Genomic DNA, 18,631 nt, shown 5'->3' with positions numbered 1-18,631 from the left:
TATTATGAACCAGGCTGTTCAAGCAGCGAGGGATCTAAGCTTCATCTGTGCATGTGTGGGATTTACCGTATTTTTCAGAGTATAAGACACTCCAAAGTATATAATAGTATAAGTACTTAACTATTGGTGAAGAGAAGCCAAGATTAGGACATGACATATGATTGCATATCCTCTGATCCATCCAACATCATAATAAAGTTTGCAGACAACCCAACAATGCTGGGTCTCATAACTGGAGGGGACGAATCAGCATACAGGGAAGATGTCCAGAAGGTATCTGCATGGGGCTCAAGAAACAACTTACATCTAAATACTAGTAAGACAAAGGAGATGGTGCTAGATTTACGGAAGCATAGAGAGGAACTTGCCGCACTGTATATTGAGGGCGGCTGTGTGGCAAGGGTTTCCTCTTTTAAATTCTTGGGAGTGCTTATTAGTCAAGATCTCACCTGGAAAAACAACATGTCTCTGGTGATTTGAAAGGCCCAACAGGGACTTCATTTCCTTAGAGTCCTGCGAAAAAATCGGGTGGAACAACGGCTGATGACCTCTTTCTATCGGTCCACCATAGAAAGTGTCCTCACATATTGTATTACAGTATGGTATGCTGGTTTAACAGCTGCGGACAGGAAGGCACTACAGAGAGTGATCAATTCGGCACAAGAAACCATTGGTTGCCCTCTGACACCACTGGATGACATCGCCAGATCTCACTGCTTTAGCAGACTAAAGATACTCAGAGATTATTCACATCCTGGTCAGTGTCTCTTTGCATTTCTACCATCAGGCAGAAGACATCAAAGTATAGCCAGCCGAACAAACAGGTTTAAAGATAGTTTCTATCCTTGGGCTGTGAGACTTTTAAATACAACCACAATCACTCCATGCACACTAGTCTTTTTCTTTTTCTTTCTTTTTTCGTTTCTGTTATAATTTTGCACCAGTGAGGTTAAAACCAATTTCGTTGTATTTAAGTACAATGACAATAAAGATTATATTTATACATACACTGAGAAAACTATTTTTAAAAAATCAATTCAGTTTATTATACAAATGCTTCACAGATTGCCTACTTGTAAATATTTGTAAAGCATTAAACAGTAACCACAAACTTCCAAATATTTTTCCAATTCAACATTGCTTTATATAAAGCATATATTTTTTTAAAGTATCATTTAAGAATATAATGATTATCAAAGACATTAATTTAATAGAATAGTATGTTATTTTTCATTATGTACCTATAATAATTCACACAGGTTTTGGCATACATGAAATGAAGCGCAATAGAGAGAAAGAACCCTGAATACTAAGGCACTAGGACTAGGAAGTTTTTTAAACAAAAATATGGCAAAGTATTAGGGGCAACCAGTCCATAAGTATGCAAATACAGTATTTTCTTATAAATTTGACAATATCTGCAGTTAGTAGTCAAAAAAGGAAGTTCATGTTCTGTAAAACATCATGGAAGTTTGAGCTGAGGTAGCATTTGAGTTAAAAAGTTGTTAACAGAAATGGTCAGATTACAGAAGACCTAACAATCAGTTAGATTTGATTGTGACTTGACACAGTTGTGTCCTGAAACATGGGCAGGGCACTCTGTACTACAACCTAGCACCAATTTGAATTAATATAGAACAGGTTTCGCTCTGGACAGCTAGTAAAATGACCCCAAAAGATTATAAACCTTTAACATTATATTATTTATATACGTTAAATATATATTTTATATTTGCTCTAAGACAATTCCTCTTCACTCAATGCAGCCCAGGCAAGCCAAAAGGCTGATCACCCGTGATATAGTCTTCTTAAAATACTGGGCTGTAATCTTCTGCGTGTCTAACTGGGGACACGTTCTGTAGAACTCAGTGAGATAGCTTTCTAAATAACATGTGCAAACAAAAAGCTACTTATTTAATTTAGATAACTGGTGGCAGTTTCATCCAAAATGTTGTAGAAGAACATTTTTTAATAAATCTTTTGCTGTCCCAGAAGCCCCACTCAAGTTGTTTTGCTTTTGGATAGTAAAATTTGAATTTAATTTAAAGTATTGTTTCCAAGAAACAGTACTTTAAGAAGTCCAAGAAACAAAAATGGCAAAAGATGAAGAGAAAGAAATGCTTTTATGCTACCTAGAAAATAAATATGCTTTTCAGTGAATCTCTTCTTTACAGTGTTGCACCTCAAACCATGAGAAAACAATATTGATATATGATTTTATACTCCCTGAGATGGCATAGTAGAAATTATTTGTCCAATACAACATTGTTTCACCTTGAGAAATAAACATAGAAATTGAGGTTTCATTTTAGAAATATTCTCAAGATTGTAAAAGTGCAAACTCAAACTAGAAGTAAGCTCCACTGAGTTCAAACTGACTATCAAGTAAGCATGCTACAGATATTTTAAGCTCCAGTTCTTAAAGAAATATATACATTTAATGCCTAACATTTTATAAACTCCCTAATTCAAAAGGGATTTCTTAATTGCTATCATTTTCAAAGTGTACTTGGAGAATTCAATGATTCAGAATAAAAGACAGTACTTGCTTAAAAGCCATAATTAAGATTTTACATCAAGTGATGCAATCATAAAGTACATCACATGACCACACTGATTAGTTATCGGCAGTTCCAGAAGTCGCTAGTTACATTATTAAATAAGGACTGCAAATTATTGCAATTCCTCAACTTTTCTTGTCAGAAACAGGCAGGAAGGAAGCAAATTGGGATCATATGACTGTGGGATGCAGTGATGATTGGAAATCTAGGCCCCTTGCCGAGTGCCTGGATTACATTCATGTGACTGCAGGGGTGCCACAACAGTCAGAATTTCATGGATTGATTAAGTACCACTCAGATTCAGATTTAGTTTATTCTAAAACTCATTTAGCAGGTCAGTGAACAAGCAGTTGTTAAAACAGGGAGCACCTATATAATATGAGGCCAATCAATCTTCATAGATATAGTCATAATACTGTAATTCAGGAGATTTCCCCCCCCTCTTTGCTAAGGTTTTCATTACTTCCTGATCCTTCTGTTCAAACAGAATGCAATATTTTCTGAACATTAAGTGGTCAGTTGAAAACTTTATTCTAATGTAATAACTGTAAGAGAAAACCTTAAACTGGAGTTTCTCTTACGCTAAATAATTGTCCTTGTGATTGATTTGCATAATTAGATAAACCTTTTAGTTCAGTAGTCAGGATTCTATGTGACATAATTTCTGCAACTATTTTGTCTTCCACCACTATGTAAGAAAATAAATTGTCTGACATTATGAACCGATGAACGTAGTAAACTTTTTACTAAAGTGTAGAAATATATTAAATCTTTTAAGTATTCCCATATTGTTTTTCAATATAGCAATGCTACTATTTACTTAGCTATAAATCCCTTTGAAATCAGTGAGGCTTACTTCTGAATATCTATGTACAGGACTGTATTATAATTTGCATAATACAAGCAGCTTCATGATTAGTTAAACATGAATATTTTTTGAAAATACCTACTTTCAGTTTTCAAAAGTAGTACAACCAAGTAAAATAAGAAATTTTAAAGAAACATTTTTTTGCAAAATTATATAAGGCAACATTCAGCATTATTATCTTTTCAAAGATTCAAGAAAAAAAACCATTATGGAGGAATTGAGCGGGATCGTAAAGGTAGAAAGGGATTGTCACTAGAAGTGGTGGATATTTCCTCTTGCTCACTCTGCAATTCTGTTGGAATAGGAGGCGCTCCAGGATCTCCAGGTCCCGGAAGAGTAGAGAAAACAGAATTTTCCATGTTTCCAACCTCTGTAATAGGTAAATTCATTGAATAAAGAGAAGAGGCAGATACAAAAGGAGCTGTACTATATTCTTCTGGATGAAGGTAGGTGTTTTCTCTGTGTCTTTGTTTTTCAAAAAAATTAGAGTCATTTGACTGCGATCTAGAGAGATTGTTTGCTTGCTCACATACTGAAGCCATGCAGTTGTTACAACGTGTTCCTGTAAAAAATATATTGGATTACTTAGTTATGATACTTGTAAAAGATATTTTAACTATTGCTATAACTTGCATCATTTAGACACATTTTTATCTATTTAACTTTATTGCTTTTTTTGATGTTTCAGATTTATATGGAATTTTAATCCCAAAATTAACCACCCAGACTCGCTTGACAATGGGGTGGGTGACATATAAATTTAATTAATAAATAAAATTCAGCTTAAGAAATAACCTCTATTGTTATTTCTTGAAGAAATGAGATGGTTTGGAAAGAAAATGTCTGGAAACCTCAGTTATCATCCAGACTGCCTATATAGCCCTGTGGATCAGGTTGCTAAGTAATTATAAAAAAACATATCTTTGCCACCTTGAAGTTATTAATATGAAATCTTGTCCATGTGGAAAATTGGCAACCAATGCAGATCATTTAACTATAGGGTTATATATAGCAACAACTTTGGATGATGCTTAAGAGGAGCACCATATATAGCACACTGCAGTAATTAATATAGGATATTACCAGTGCATGGAGTACAAAAAAACCCAAGCTGTTTATGTCTAAGAACAGCAGTAGCTGCCATACTAATCAAAGGTTATGTCTTATGTAGTAATGAGCTTTATATCCCTGGCATTTTAGAAACAATTAATTTATAAACCTTCCTCTGCTGAAAAGAGACCAATCCCATCTATGTCAGGAAAATTACCAGTATATTTTCAGGAACTTGGAACTAAACATCCATAAAATTTCCATTTTAATAAAATTTAGATCTATCACTGTCATCCAATTACATAAATCTCAATGTCTACAGCTTCGTTTGAAAGAAAAAAACCTGTATTCATGCCATCAACAAAATGGACACACTGTGCTCCACATGTCCCGGGGACTGCCCCAACTGACTTAACACTGGAGAGAAAATGTGTTAAAATATATTGTGATATTTCTGGGCAAAACTGCCAGAAAATTCCAAAACACCAAATAAGCTAATAGGATTGCATGCTCTTAAGGCTATGTTGTCAATTTGGAAAACCAAAGTAAAAAATCAGACCAAAACTCAGACTAAAATAGATGTAGAGAACCAGTTTTCTCTAAGAGTAACAGAAACTCAACTGTTATCACCATTTTAATATCTTGTATCCAAAAGAGATATGAACAACTGAGAAACTCTTATACAATTTTCTAAATCCATTGATTACTAAGTGATGCACTTATCAAAATCTAGATCTATGCAATCTATAGTCGCCATCTAATTACAATTAGCTATTAAGGGCAGGGACTGAAATGTCAGAATGTTAATTTTACAACTGCAAGGACCTAAAATCTTATTTCTGAAATCTGTCATTTTGGTCATGCAAAAATGATTATTTTTGAAGGGCTCAATAGACTTTTTATAACTCTGTTATATATACACACATATATATCATCCCTGAATGTTAGTAACCTTTGAACCATTCTAATTAAACCCACTTGATATACTACTAATAAATGCAACAGAGGCAACAAAAGGAGGCTTCTGATTTAGCTTGTCATACAATAAACATAACTGCTTGTGACAAGTGCTCTATCATTGTCTAGTCTACGTCAACATTCTCAATGCTTGAGAATCAGAAATATTCTACAAGGACATGATAATAATACACCACACCCTTTCAGTACACAATAAAGACCTTAAGGGAATGAAGCTAGGTTGTCAATCAAAGCACGATTTTAAAATCATTTTGTAACTCTTATATTTGAATACATATCATTATTCCTAAATTTCTGCTCCTTCATTGATTCAAAGGCAAATTGCTTTGACTTACCTTGTTCACGACTTACCAAATTCATAGCAACATACTTAAAAGTAAATCTGCATAGGAATAGGCTATGTAACTACATACTTTATAAGCCCTTTAAAATATACAGTATTCAGTTATTAAATAATACCTTTAAGACTTTCAAGTTTTTCATTTTTTGCTTTCAAGATGGCATCAGTTATTTTTTCTAACAGGAAGTTTTGTGTTTTTTCACATTTGATAGATTCTATCAAAGTGTCTAGTCCTTTTGGATGTTCTGCTAAATAATCCAGCAGTTTCCCAGCCTTTTTCCTACTTGAGGTTCGACAAGAGATTTCTTCAGTATCCTCTCTACTCAGTATTTTCTTTGAACGTAGATAGTCAAAGTGTCTTTCTGCAATTATTTTGTCACACAGATAGCGGCGTAATCGTTCTAAAACCTAGCATAAAAATAAGAGCATGTTAATAAAAGATTAACTTTATCAATGCCTAAATTATTGTTTATATTACTATGAAGGAGCAATGAATCGTAAATAATTCCTAACAAGTAAGTTTTAGTTAGAATTTGCAGTACTGTATCTTATCAAGAACGAGTTATTCATGTCTTGGATTCAAATTTCAATTCTGTTCATGAGATAATTTTTTCCCTGGAACTAACATAAGGATTACTGAACTAACAATCAAATAGTACAAAGTACTAACACTAAAAAGAAATGGAAGTTCACAATCTTTGGTAAAGAGTACTAACATACTTTATATTATACTATCTTAGCTATACTCTCATTTCAGTAACATTTAACTGGGTGAAATGGTGCATCCTAGGGCAACAATTTTTGAACTAAGATTGTTCAAATGGACTAACTTACAGAATGCATCCAAAAGATGGGACAACTCCCATGGCACTGAATTTTGGCAAATGTTACAAAATATACACTATATTGCCAAAAGTATTCACATTTCTGAATCTATTCCAACTTTTATAGTTCCTTTGACAAACTAAAGCCAGTCTTTTTCACCATGTTTTGTCCTTACAAGGGCTTCCTGACTCATATAGATTTTACATGAGGCGATGTTCTGGGATTCCTATTTTTTTTATAGGCACACAGATTGATGCAATTGATATGAAAAAGGCCTTTGAATAAGCAATGAAGTACATACTGACTTATTGTATTTATTGGCTTTCTCAGTTTTCAAGTGTGCATCAGTCTCATGACAATGTCTCATGTTTCTTGGCCGTTTTAAAAGCCCACTTGAACATCTGGCATCTCCTTCCCACATAGAACTCTAAGAGCCAAGGTGGCGCAGTGGTTAAATACAGCACTGCAGGCTATTGCTAGATCAGCAGGTCAGCGGTTCAAATCTCACCGGCTCAGGGTTGACTCAGCCTTCCATCCTTCCGAGGTGGGTAAAATGAGGACCCAGATTGTTGGGGGCAATATGCTGACTCTCTGTAAACCGCTTAGAGAGGCCTGAAAGGCCTATGAAGCGGTATATAAGTCTACTGCTATCTGCACTGTATGAGCTTAAGCATTATTTTGTTAAGATGTAAAATTAAGAATATTATGTAATAGGTTGCACACTCAGTCAAAACTTGTTTCAATTGATTAAATAGCCTTTGTTCTCAACATTTGCTAGTGTAGCTTGGTTAGAACCTTTACAGATTCTTTTTTTATTAATCAAATCAATAGGAATTCAATGTATTATTTAATATACTTATCTGTTTATTTAAAATGTAATATATTCCCTGAATACAGTTCCAATATGAAACAATACAATCTACAAGATCACAAGAGAAATTGACATGATCTTGAACAAAAAGTTAATATTCTATATATTGTAGATCTACACTTTTTGCTAGAAAAATAGGACAAAGGCAAAACCAACTTCCATTGAGTCATTCATGTGCAACATTCAGAGATTAGGAAGGGGAATTCCTATAAACACTCCAGGAAAACCTACTATAACAGAAAGACTTTTATCCATTAAGGAAAACAAAGGGATCTGGAAGAACATGAGAATGAATGGAATATTGAAAGGAAATCTGGTGTAGCAGTTAAGATGTGAAATAAAGACTGTGGAGACCAAGAATCAAATCCATCCTTTGCCACTGAAGTTCCCTGGATGAGTTGGAGCTAATTATTATCTTTATGTACTATCTCAGAAGGACCCAATTGTTGCACGAACAAAGGAGGAAGTGCTATAAACACCAACTGGAAACTTCTAGGGCAGGGTTACCCAAACTGTAAGGTATGCTTACCTTAGGGAGGTGAGACAGAATAAGGGAGAGGTGTGAAGAACCTCTTTGTTCTACGTTGTTACCATAAATCCCCTTTTCCAAAAATACCAGCTTCAAGTAACATGGTGATAGAGGCGGCAAAATCTTTTGTTTTAAATTTTGTAATTAAAAACAAAGTTTCATTGCATTGTTTTCTTTGCCCATTTTGGTGGAGTTGGATCTTTATGAGAGGTGCACACAATAAGATTCCACTAAAAGGAGCTTTGATGGCAAAAGATTTGGGAGTCCCTGTTTTAAGAGTACAGAGGGATGGAAACAGAGTCCATCCAGTAACTTTTGAATGATTTATTTGGTTGTTAACTGACACATTTAATTAAAGTTTCTGGGAATTCAAACATGAGGCTTTGGGAGGCTTTACTCTTTGTCCCTTGAGGAAGGGACAAGTTTAGGAAATAATTCATTTTGTTGCTGTTATGTTAGGTAGTCTTCTATAAATGCGAGATAGGCAGCAAACAAATCTAGTAAATAAAATAAAAAGTCGAGACGTCTGAATAGATTCAGATTTGCCTCCTGCTCTTAAAACCTATTGACATTTGCTACAAACAAAGATACTTTTTTCATTTGCTTTAATTTTTAATTCTCATTTGTCTGTTTTAAAATTCTGACTGGGAAACATGCTTTACTAAATAATGTACGGTACACAGGTAGTCCTCAGCTTATCACAAATTGTGCCTGAAATTTATGTTCCTAAATCAGAAATTTGTTCAGTGAGTTTTGGCCTGTTTTATGACTTTTCTTGCCACATTTGTTAAGTGAATTACTGCAGTTGTTAAATTGGTAACACGGTTGTTAAGCGAATCTGGTTTCCCCATTGACTTTGCTTGTCAGAAAGTCATAAAAGGGGATCCCGTGACCCCGGGAAGCTGTGACTGTCATAAATACGAACCACTTGCCAAGAATCCAAATGTAAATCACATGACCATGGGGAATGCTGTGATGGTCATACGTGTAAAAAACGGCCATGTCACTTTTTTCAGTGCCATTGTAACTTCAAACGACGGTCACTAAGTCGAGGGTCACCTGTATTAATGTAAAAAAATAAGGGTCTCTCCCCAGATTGTAGCAGATTTCGTCCTTCCTCTGCTAGCAGATGGGAGACAAAGCAGCATCCCACCAAGCGATGCTTGAAGCTTTCCAGTCAGCAGAAGGGAGCCCCACGCAAGGGAGGAATGACGTCACTGCGGCAGGAAAGGCCACACCTGGCGGAATTCCCCGCGCCGGCGACACTCGGCAGACCAACCGCCAATCCACCGCCACGCGGAAACTTGACGCGCCAATGCCATGGCAACCACTGCCCTCCCACCCCCGGTCCTCCGATGTTTTAAGGACCCTCTAGGCGCCCCCTTCCTCGAAAACAAGGAACTCCAGGTCCCCTTACGCCAAGCGCGAGCGCGCCCGCCCTAGTCGCGAGCTCGCCGCCGTCAGAGCAACTCCCCCCCGCCGCGGTCGCTTCGCCTCTCTTACTTCCTTTTTCACCTCCGCCATTTCGTCTTCGGTGAGCGACCGCGCGGCCGCCGTCGGCTCAGCGTCCGCCATGGCGGAAACAGCAGAGCGCAGAAAAAGGCCACGAGGGAGAAGCGACCCTTCCGCGAAGCGAGATAGGCTTGGCCGGAGATGGACTCCCTCGGGAAGAACTCCACTTCCTGTGTCTTGAGGTGAGCGACGCTACAGGCAGGCCCACGCGGAGGAGGTGTACCTAGTATCGCGCATGCGCTTTCCACAGGAAAAGGCTCCCTTATTTAGTCGTGGGTGTGGATTTCCGTCGCGGTTTGTCACTCAGTGCTAAGTTTAGAGTTCGGTTAGTTAGTCGTATCCCAGTGCTGAGTGTCAAAGTGGGTCTCTGTCTCTGGTGGGTCTCGAGGCTGAAGACACAAGAGACGATTATCCCCGCTGATAACTTTGGAGCTAGGCCTTATGATTGCTTTATAATTATTATTTGAATAGCCTGGCTGAATTGGTTTTACTTAACTACGTGTAAATTATTCATAAAGTAGTAAGATGAGACGAGACAAGATAACCTTTTTTGTCACTTTTTTTTCTGTGAACACACTGGCACACATTAAAAAAAATGAAATTCTGATGCCTGCTCTCATATGTTCTATTCACTAAGGCTGCATTACTATTACTATTAGTCTTCTCATTGTCCCTATCACCCATTTCCTCCCACTTATGACTGGGTGACTGTAACTTTGTTGCTTGCATCCTTACAATTTATATTGATATTTATTGTTTCCTGATTGCTTATTTGTACCCTATGACTATCATTAAGTGTATCTTATAATTCATGATGGATGTCTTTTTATGGGTTCACCGACAAAAGGGCGAACGACTAAACCGCGCCCGACTAAACCGCGGTGACAAAACCGCGTGTTCTAAAGCGCTCCGACGAATGAGCGCTGAATCGCGCCGACAACAGTGCGGCAACAGAAGCGCGCTGTAAAACTAAACCTAACCCTAAACCTAAACCTAATGCTAAACGTAACCCTAATCCTAACCCTAAATGTAACGCTAAGCCTAACCCTAAACGTAACGCTAAACCTAACCCTAAACCTAACCCCTACCTTAAGTTAAATCGGCTTTCTGTCGACGCACTGTTGTAAAGCGCCCTTCTGTCGGCGTGCTGTTGTCGGCGTGCTGTTGTCGGCATGTTGATGACATCGCGGTTTTAGCGACACGGTTTAGTTGGGTGCAGTTTTGTCGTTCGCCCTTTTATTGGGTCATGCTTTTTATGAACACTGAAAGGATATGCACCAAAGACAAATTCCTTGTGTGTCCAATCACACTTGGCCAATAAAGAATTCTAATCTAGTCTAATCTATATACATATGCGGTGTGTGTCTGTACACACACACACACACAGATGTAAGGAATCTACAGTAAAGATAACTTAAGAACCCTTTTCTGTTTCTTTTCTTTTTTAAAAGCTGCTGTGCAGTTTGCTTCAGCATCCATGCATGCTTGGCTGGAGAATTCTGAGAGTTGAAATCCACAGGACTTAAAATTGTCAAGGTTGGGAAAACCTGAACTCGATGGTTGTGACACTCTAATTTTTTTGGCAACATGATTTATTTATTCATTTGTTAGATTTATATAGCTGCCAATCAGAGATTCAAGAGAGTGTTTTCTTTGAAACAATACTAAAACATTCAGAGTATAAACAGTATAAAAAGTAAATAATGTTATGGGGAAGTGCATAAAGAAAACTTTCAGTCCTCCTTGCTCACTCAGTAATTTGAATAAACACTTCAGTTCATGGCCTGTGTGAAAAGCTAAGTGTTGAGGCCTTTCTACTGCTGAGAGGGATGAGTCCAAGTGGAGTTCTGGAAAATAACATTCTAAGAATGGCAGCAGAGAAGGCACATTTTTGGGACCTCACAAAATAGCATTGTTTAAATCATGGGTGTCAAACATGCCGCGTCAAGTTGCCATCACGTGACGTTCACGATGTTTTTTCCCTTTACAGAACTGGGGTGGATGTGGCCTGCGCATGATGCATCCGGCCCGGGGGCCATCAGTTTCACAGTCATGGTTGAAGAGGGACCCTGTCATATCTTATAGGGTGAGCAGAGACAATTGGAAAAAGGCAATATTGTAGATAATCATGTTAAACTTTCTTAATCACAACTACCAATTAGAATTATACCCGGATTATGACTTGTACATCCTTAATTGTTTCCCTGATCACATTCTGGAGCAACTTGTAAGGTCTTATTATACTGCTACTTTCACAAGATGAAAATGACTTCTCAGTTACTGTTTTAACATCCCAATTCTGCTTAAGAGCCGAGGTGGCGCAGTGGTTAGGGTGCAGTACTGCAGAACACTTCAGCTGACTGTTATCTGCAGTTCAGCGGTTCTAATCTCACCGGCTCAAGGTTGACTCAGCCTTCCATCTTTCCGAGGTGGGTAAAATGAGGACCCAGACTGTGGGGGCGATATGCTGACTCTGTAAACCAGTTAGAGAGGGCTGAAAGCCCTATGAAGCGGTATATAAGTCTAACTGCTATTGCTATTAACTTCCACACTAAGATCAGAGTTAGTTGCTGCCAGCTGTTAAGGTTTGTTTTGCAAGCCTACAATTGTTTTTATGAGTGATGTTTTGCAATCTCAGTGGATGATAACATTAGTTCCGAAAAATAATTTAAAGCAAGCACAGAGAAACTGAGCTCTCTTGGGGCTGTGCTGTTTGTAAATATTGGCAGCCAACTTCTCTTGTGTCATAGGCTCCTGTTTCCAATGTAAAGGCTTTTAGATGAAATGTGTGTTTTAGTTACAAACCTTACACATATGGGAAATAAGAACAGCCTAAAAATGATTATGGCTTATGGATATATATAAATCTTGGCTTAACATTAATTAGAATAATTCTGTTAAGGATTACTCCAACATATTTAAAATAATTATAGTTTTTGGCATATTAAAAGAGGATGAACAGATAACTGTTTTTAGATTGCATTTGTCTCCAAGGATTCCAAAAGTTGCCTTTTAATTGTTATTGTTATATCCTTATTTTTGTTCAAAGCTCAAAACAGAATACACAGTGCTCCATCCTCCCAATTTTATCCCACAAAAAATCTTGTATTTTTAGGTATGCTAAAAAAAAGAATGACTGGCTCAAAGTCAGCCATTTAATCTTGGCGGAATATAGGTTAGAACCTCTATGCTAGTGCAGCACCTTGTAATTGTTAACATGGCAGAATATCTCTTTAAATACAAACTATTCTGGTAAAGTGGTACTGAGAAATGGTAGTTGTTTGGGAAGGAATAGTGAAAATGAAGGAATTTTGTCACTGGTGGAATTTGGGCATGTTAAATTTAATACTGTATGCTCTTTTGGTGAAGAGTGGATGAGCTGTTGGAAGGGAAAGGAGAAAAGGACGGGAAGAACAGAAGGCGTGAAGTGGAAGAAAAGATGTATGGGAATGCCAGTATTTTTTGTTGGATCAGCAGATTTGCTGGATTAATTAAAGAACTTTGACTATGAGAGAACAAGTGAGCTGGAAAAGTTAAGAGAGCATTAGATGCTTTGGGCAACTTGCCGCAGTAGGACAATTTGGACAGTGGGACTGGAGTCACACATTATGTTTAGTTTTGACTCTTGAGTGAATCTCATTGCTGACATTGCTGTCATCTGATTACTTATGATTTTCCAGGAAAAAGGGAGAGCAAGAAGATGGCCATTCTGAGATCTCTTCTGGGCAAGAGAACTCCATCCAATGAAGGAGTGATATTGGAACCATGGTGGAGAGTGCTCCAAGGACTGTTGGTGGGTTCCAAACTGCCCCAAGACAATGAGAAGAAAAGTTGTGCTTTTCTGAGGAAACAGGAGAGTTGAAATGGACTTTTGAGAAGAATGTACTTGGTAATGATAAGGACTCCTCCTCCAGGTAAAAAGATGGCTTACCTGAACAGAGTTCCTAGAGGGAGAGACCAAGTAGAACCAGGTGAGAGTGGGACTTGGTGGAGCTCAATTGGGGATTTTGGGGAAAGATGTCAGGTAATCTGGAAGGAGTTTGAGCCTATTGAGCCTGAGAATGTAGGCAGAGTTCTTATTGCTGTTTTCCTTTTGACAGCATAACACCCACTTCAAAATGGATCTAATGAAGCTAGGATTTCAATAAACAATCTTAAGCCACAGATGTTGTAAGAATTCTTATTGGAATGAGAGAATCAGTCTGTTCTGGAGAAGGCAGATGTTGGCTTGCCTTAGTCCTTTTTTAAAATATTATTTTGTAACATTATGATGTTACATGCTTCTAATTTGTATCCTCCGCCTTGAATTGTAATGAAACCAAATGTAGTTTTTGTCTTGACTTTATTTACTTTTGGAATGGTGATCCCATATACGTCATTCAAAGCTCAAGTGCTGTTTTTTCCTGAGAAAAATGAATACAAGTTCCTTGCCTTAAAGGTTAACCCTTGCATTGGGGCATAAAGTCTAGGGAAGTTATGCTAAGATATATTTCTCTTTAAACCACTGCTAAATGTTGACTTGCCACTAGAGGTCTCTGCAGGTGTGTATATGAAGATTCTTTTGTTCCTCCAGTCCCCTTTTCAAGTCATTTCTACAGTAGCAGAACTGTGCAGTGATCCAGATTAAAATAATGAGCATGGGCACACAAGTGGCAGCTATTAGCAGCACTTTAAAACAAAATGTTTTCCCCTCCCCTAGGAAAGCACATTTGGTTGAAGTGGTTGCCAACAGATGCTATTAGCAGATTTAATTCTAGTAGTGAGTTCTTCTTCCTATATTATATTAATTGTAGTATACTGTAGTTTACTACTTTAAGTTACTGGATTTTTAACATAAGGTTAAAGAATTTGTTACATACAAATAAGGGAAACATAAGGAGAAAGAAAGAAACATCACTTAGGGTGCTTTTTATAACTTAAAAGTTGTATTCATCTCGACTCCTGGTGCAGCCTTACAGTTTTATTGGCAGCAGGATGGAAATAATTTCCTATTATCACCTTCTGGGATGATTATTAACCACCCAACTAGCTCATAATTCTTTATGTAAGTGATACCAGGGATAAGTTATGTAATGCTTGAAACAGCAGCGTACGTTGGAAATATGTAATGGTGTTTTATTTTTGGATAAAAGTAATATATAAGATATATAAAGCTGATATATAAGTGGTAGGAAAATTGGATATGCATGAAATTCCATTGTTACCTGTAATAATATATTCTGTTTATTTAAGCAGAGCTGCCTGCCTTTTTAAATATTAGACTTTGGCCACACTATATAGAAATTGGCGCTTCCAGATAATACTCTGAAGCGTTTACTTAATGTTCTGTTCCTTGGGCAGCTGAGCTGACCGGGTCGTTTTTCCCACTTCTGCTTTTTAGTTTAAAGGCACAAACTCTGGTGCTTTTTTTAGCCAACCAGACTTTTTTAAAAATTCAGTGAGGCACGAATGGGAGAGGAGAACATTGGCCATTTTTCCCTTTTATCATTTTTGCAAACATATCCAATTCTACATAATAATAAAAATGTAATAATTTAAATCAGCGCATTAAATTTAATTATTAAACAATCACAATAGTATTAAGAAGAAAAGGAGGAGGAAAAGTTGATAAAATAATCCCAAAATAGAAAATGCTTGAGATATATGAATATTTGAAACATCTACCGTTTTTCCCCGAAAATAAGAAAGGGTCTTATTTTCTTTTGCCCCACAAAATATGGCCTTGGGCTTATTATCACCCAGTAAATCCCCTCTCCAGCCAGGCAGAGCGCCATTCACTGGCCTAGGGGGTATCACTAAGGCACCAAGCCACGTGGTGCTGTGCCCACCCCCCAGGTTCCTCTGCTTGGCACATTTAGGATACTCCCTAGGTCAGTGCATGGAGCTCTGCCTGGCTGGAGAGGGGGGTTGTGCGAGCGCCTGTTCCGCCCCCAGCCTCACCAAGCCCCTGGACAGCTCTCCCAGGGCACTAACGCCGCTCGCCGCTGCCATGCTCCGAGCATAACTTCCAAACTCCAAAAATTGGCTGCCGAGTCTTCCAGCATTGGCCACTCTAGGAGTGCTATGGTGGGCTGGCTGCTGGAAGACTTTCTGTCCGGAAGACTCTCTGTCCAGCAGCTGGCCCACCATAGAGAGCACTCCTAGAGCGGCCAATGCTGGAAGACTCAGCCCAGAGTTTTGGAGTTTGGAAGTTATGCTCAGAGCATGCCGGCGGTGGGTGGCGGCAGCCAGCGGCGGTGCCCTGGGAAAGCTGCACAAGGGTTTGGTGAGGCTGGGGGTGGAACAGACGCTCGCGCAACTCTCCTCTCCAGCCAGGCATAGCTCCATGCACTGACCTAGGGGGTATCCCGAATGTGCCAAGCCGCGGGAGCTTGGGGGCAGGCACAGTGCCATGTGGCTTGGCGCCTTAGAGATACCCCCTAGGTCAGTGAATGGCGCTCTGCCCGGTTGGAGAGGGGATTTGCCGGGCAGCTGCTCGTGAGCGTGATTACCTCATGGCTGCTTCGCCCCTGAGGCTGTGCCCGGCTCTTCAGGAGCCCTCTCGCAAGGGAGCAGACGCCTGGCAACTCCCCCCTCCAGCCAGGCAGAACGCCACTCCCCAACCTAGCGGTATCCCAAAGGTGGCAACCAACGTGAATGCCTTTCCTCCCCCGGCTCCCACGGCTTGGCGCCTTCAGGATGCTGCTAGGTCGATGAGCAGTGCTCTGCCTGGCTGGAGAAGGGGGTTGTCCAGAGGGTTTATTTCAGGGGTGGGCTTATATTTTTGCCCACGCGAAAAATGTGGCAAGGCGTTAGTTTCGGGACAGGTCGTATTTTCAGGGAAACACGGTATGTTCAATATTTCTGTGAAAAATAAAGTTGTACACACGAGAAGTCCATCAGAAAAAATGTTAAAATAACTAGTAGGTTGTGATCAAATCTGATGAAATCTATTCCCCTTTTCTGTTAAGTTTACAGCCAAAGCATTTTTTTGTGTTTCTAGATGGTATTGAACAATTCCTCTTATAATTTGATTTTCCAGTATTTTGCATGAGCAACTAACAACAAGGTCCAAATCAATTTTTTATGCAGCAACAATTTGAATGCATTGGAAAACCCTATGCCAGTTTCAGAATTCATTATGAACATTGTTGTGGGCTTTCCTCCCTCTCTTATTTAATAACTTTTAACCAAAGCCACCAACCAAGTGAGCATTACCACCAAAGATGGTCTCTGTTCCAGTATGTTTATATTCCTACTACCGTAACAGAGTCTAGACTCTAAAGTATGGCATTGCTGGAGTGCGGTTTTAGCAGAAGGCTGATTTCTACACTCTCTCAATGTTTTATTGGAAGAAATGCAGCTTGGCTGTAGCCATTCCCACAATGGCTAGGATAAGGACCGAGTGACCATTTACACAGACAATTCAGAAAGTTTCAAGATCGGTTGTCCCAAAGGTCCTTTTCAAAAGGCAACTGGACTTAGTTTTTTCTTTGAAGGTGTTTTGCTTCTCATCCAAGAAGCTTCTTCAATGAATATGCTGCAGTCATCCATGACCTGGATGTCTGAGAATCTCCATAGACTTTCAAGTTTGGGAAAATTTCACTTCTGCTTCCAATGTATACGTAGTCACTTTTGCTTGCTAGTATTTGCTATCCAAATGGAAATCCAAACACCTGTCCAGATCAGAAATGGGTAGAAAGCAGGTCCTGATCTATAATTTGTAGTAAATTCATGTCCCCGTTATTCAACAACATTGAGAACAAAATTACCTTTTTTACATAAATTAGTCTGGGAAGATGAAGGAAGTTTATCTTAGGATAATGACAGACGTGTGTGTGAAAATATTGTTTAGGTACTGTAAATTCTGCTTAGAATTTTTTAGATCCAATGGTCTCTTCTTAATTCCTAAATTTGTAGGTATTTGTGGGGGTGGGTGGGGAGATTCAATAGACTCCCCCCCCCCACTTATGTGAGGAGTTCCCAACCTTTGGAGATTGGGCAACACATTGACACATGTTGTAGGCACTCTGCAGTATCTTAAAAGAGATGGCCATCCACAGAATGCCGTGTGTCACATAACCAGTTACAAAGCATTGATTTTAATAGAAGGCTACCTACTGTCCACTCTAGTCACCCACCTGGGATGTTCCTGTGAGCATACATCTAAGCAAAGCACTAACTGTAGTCAGCTGTTTTGCTTTCTAAGAAAACTCATGGGGGGTAAAAATGAGGTTGGGATTCAATTTTTTAAATAAAAAAGTTTTTAAAGGAAGTCAAATGGAGCTGGAAGGATTTTATAAATGAAGCAATGCATTATTCTCTTTGTGTATTGGTTCCTATAGGATGCAATTGTTTTAATAATAATAGAATTCATTCCTCACTGCCTATGAAATATTCTACATTTGTATCTTTCCCAAAGCTTTGCCTGTGCACTCTGAGACATGATGCTTTTCAACAGAAATTGTTACTATACTTGAGAATATGGAGCCAAATTCTTTTGCGTTGAAGAAAATATGTTGGACTCCAAGCATACAAGATGCCCTAGAATTGTGCCCGGATTGTGCCCTATGCTTCTGTGCAAATTATTTACAAGGATGTTGAACCCAATTTTATTTAGGTGTACAAAATCTGAGTCGCTTAGTCTTATCCATGGGTATAATGGCAATTTTTCTGGTTTACCTTTTACACTACTACAGTCACTTCAATGAGATAGGTGGCTACACAGGATAGATAGATAGATAGATAGATAGATAGATAGATAGATAGATAGATAGATAGATAGATAGATAGATAGATAGCAAATGGCTACATGCAAGACCATGTAGCACTTCAATGTCAGATATATCATTCAGCAACCTACACAACTGGTTACCCCTCAGAGTGCTTGAAGGAGTCCTGATTCTCCCCACCCCTTGTCTAAACTTAAGTCCATGGTACTTTTCTTCCGTGGCACGACAAAACCGTGCTCCACTAAAGCGCGCCCGATTAAACCGCGTCGCTGACGTCATCAGGGCGACAACAGCGACCGCACAGAAAAAAGGGCGCTTTAAATAGCGCTTTGAAAGCAAGCCGATTCAAGTTAAGGTAAGGGTTAGATTTAGGGTTAGGGTTAGGT

General features: G+C 38.7%; 1 protein-coding gene and 1 long non-coding RNA gene across 3 annotated transcripts; one reads left to right on the top strand and one right to left on the bottom strand.

The window, feature by feature from the left end:
- Window positions 1–1,019: 1,019 nt before the first annotated feature.
- BCL10 (BCL10 immune signaling adaptor) lies at window positions 1,020–9,702 on the bottom strand. Its single transcript, XM_032218161.1, has 3 exons — window positions 9,526–9,702; window positions 5,917–6,205; window positions 1,020–3,991 (listed from the first exon to the last, which is right to left on the bottom strand). Exons 1-3 carry the CDS (start codon window positions 9,595–9,597, stop codon window positions 3,636–3,638), a joined length of 717 nt encoding a protein of 238 aa, XP_032074052.1. The 5' UTR covers window positions 9,598–9,702; the 3' UTR covers window positions 1,020–3,635.
- LOC116509165 lies at window positions 9,629–13,698 on the top strand. Of its 2 annotated transcripts, XR_004255471.1 has the most exons (4): window positions 9,632–9,716; window positions 10,986–11,070; window positions 11,525–11,620; window positions 13,215–13,698. It is a non-coding gene; the product is annotated as an uncharacterized LOC116509165 (long non-coding RNA). The 2 variants fall into 2 exon arrangements; XR_004255472.1 differs by lacking the exon at window positions 10,986–11,070 and having other exon boundaries at window positions 9,629–9,716.
- Window positions 13,699–18,631: the final 4,933 nt, after the last annotated feature.

The sequence above is a fragment of the Thamnophis elegans genome, chromosome 5 (assembly GCF_009769535.1).
Source record: "Thamnophis elegans isolate rThaEle1 chromosome 5, rThaEle1.pri, whole genome shotgun sequence".
In the NCBI taxonomy this organism is placed as follows: domain Eukaryota; kingdom Metazoa; phylum Chordata; class Lepidosauria; order Squamata; family Colubridae; genus Thamnophis; species Thamnophis elegans.
Note: the sequence above shows the minus strand (reverse complement) of the source record. Positions and strands in the feature narration are given on the sequence as shown.

Bases quoted from the DNA above. Each gene is read 5' to 3' on its own strand.
- BCL10 (XM_032218161.1), bottom strand. From the start codon at position 9,597: ATGGCGGACGCTGAGCCGACGGCGGCCGCGCGGTCGCTCACCGAAGAC. The intron at 6,206-9,525 runs GTAAGAGAGGCG...TTTTTATGCTAG, and splicing joins TGGCGGAGGTGAAAAAGGAA to GTTTTAGAACGATTACGCCG. The intron at 3,992-5,916 runs GTATTATTTAAT...TATTTTTTACAG, and splicing joins AAAACTTGAAAGTCTTAAAG to GAACACGTTGTAACAACTGC.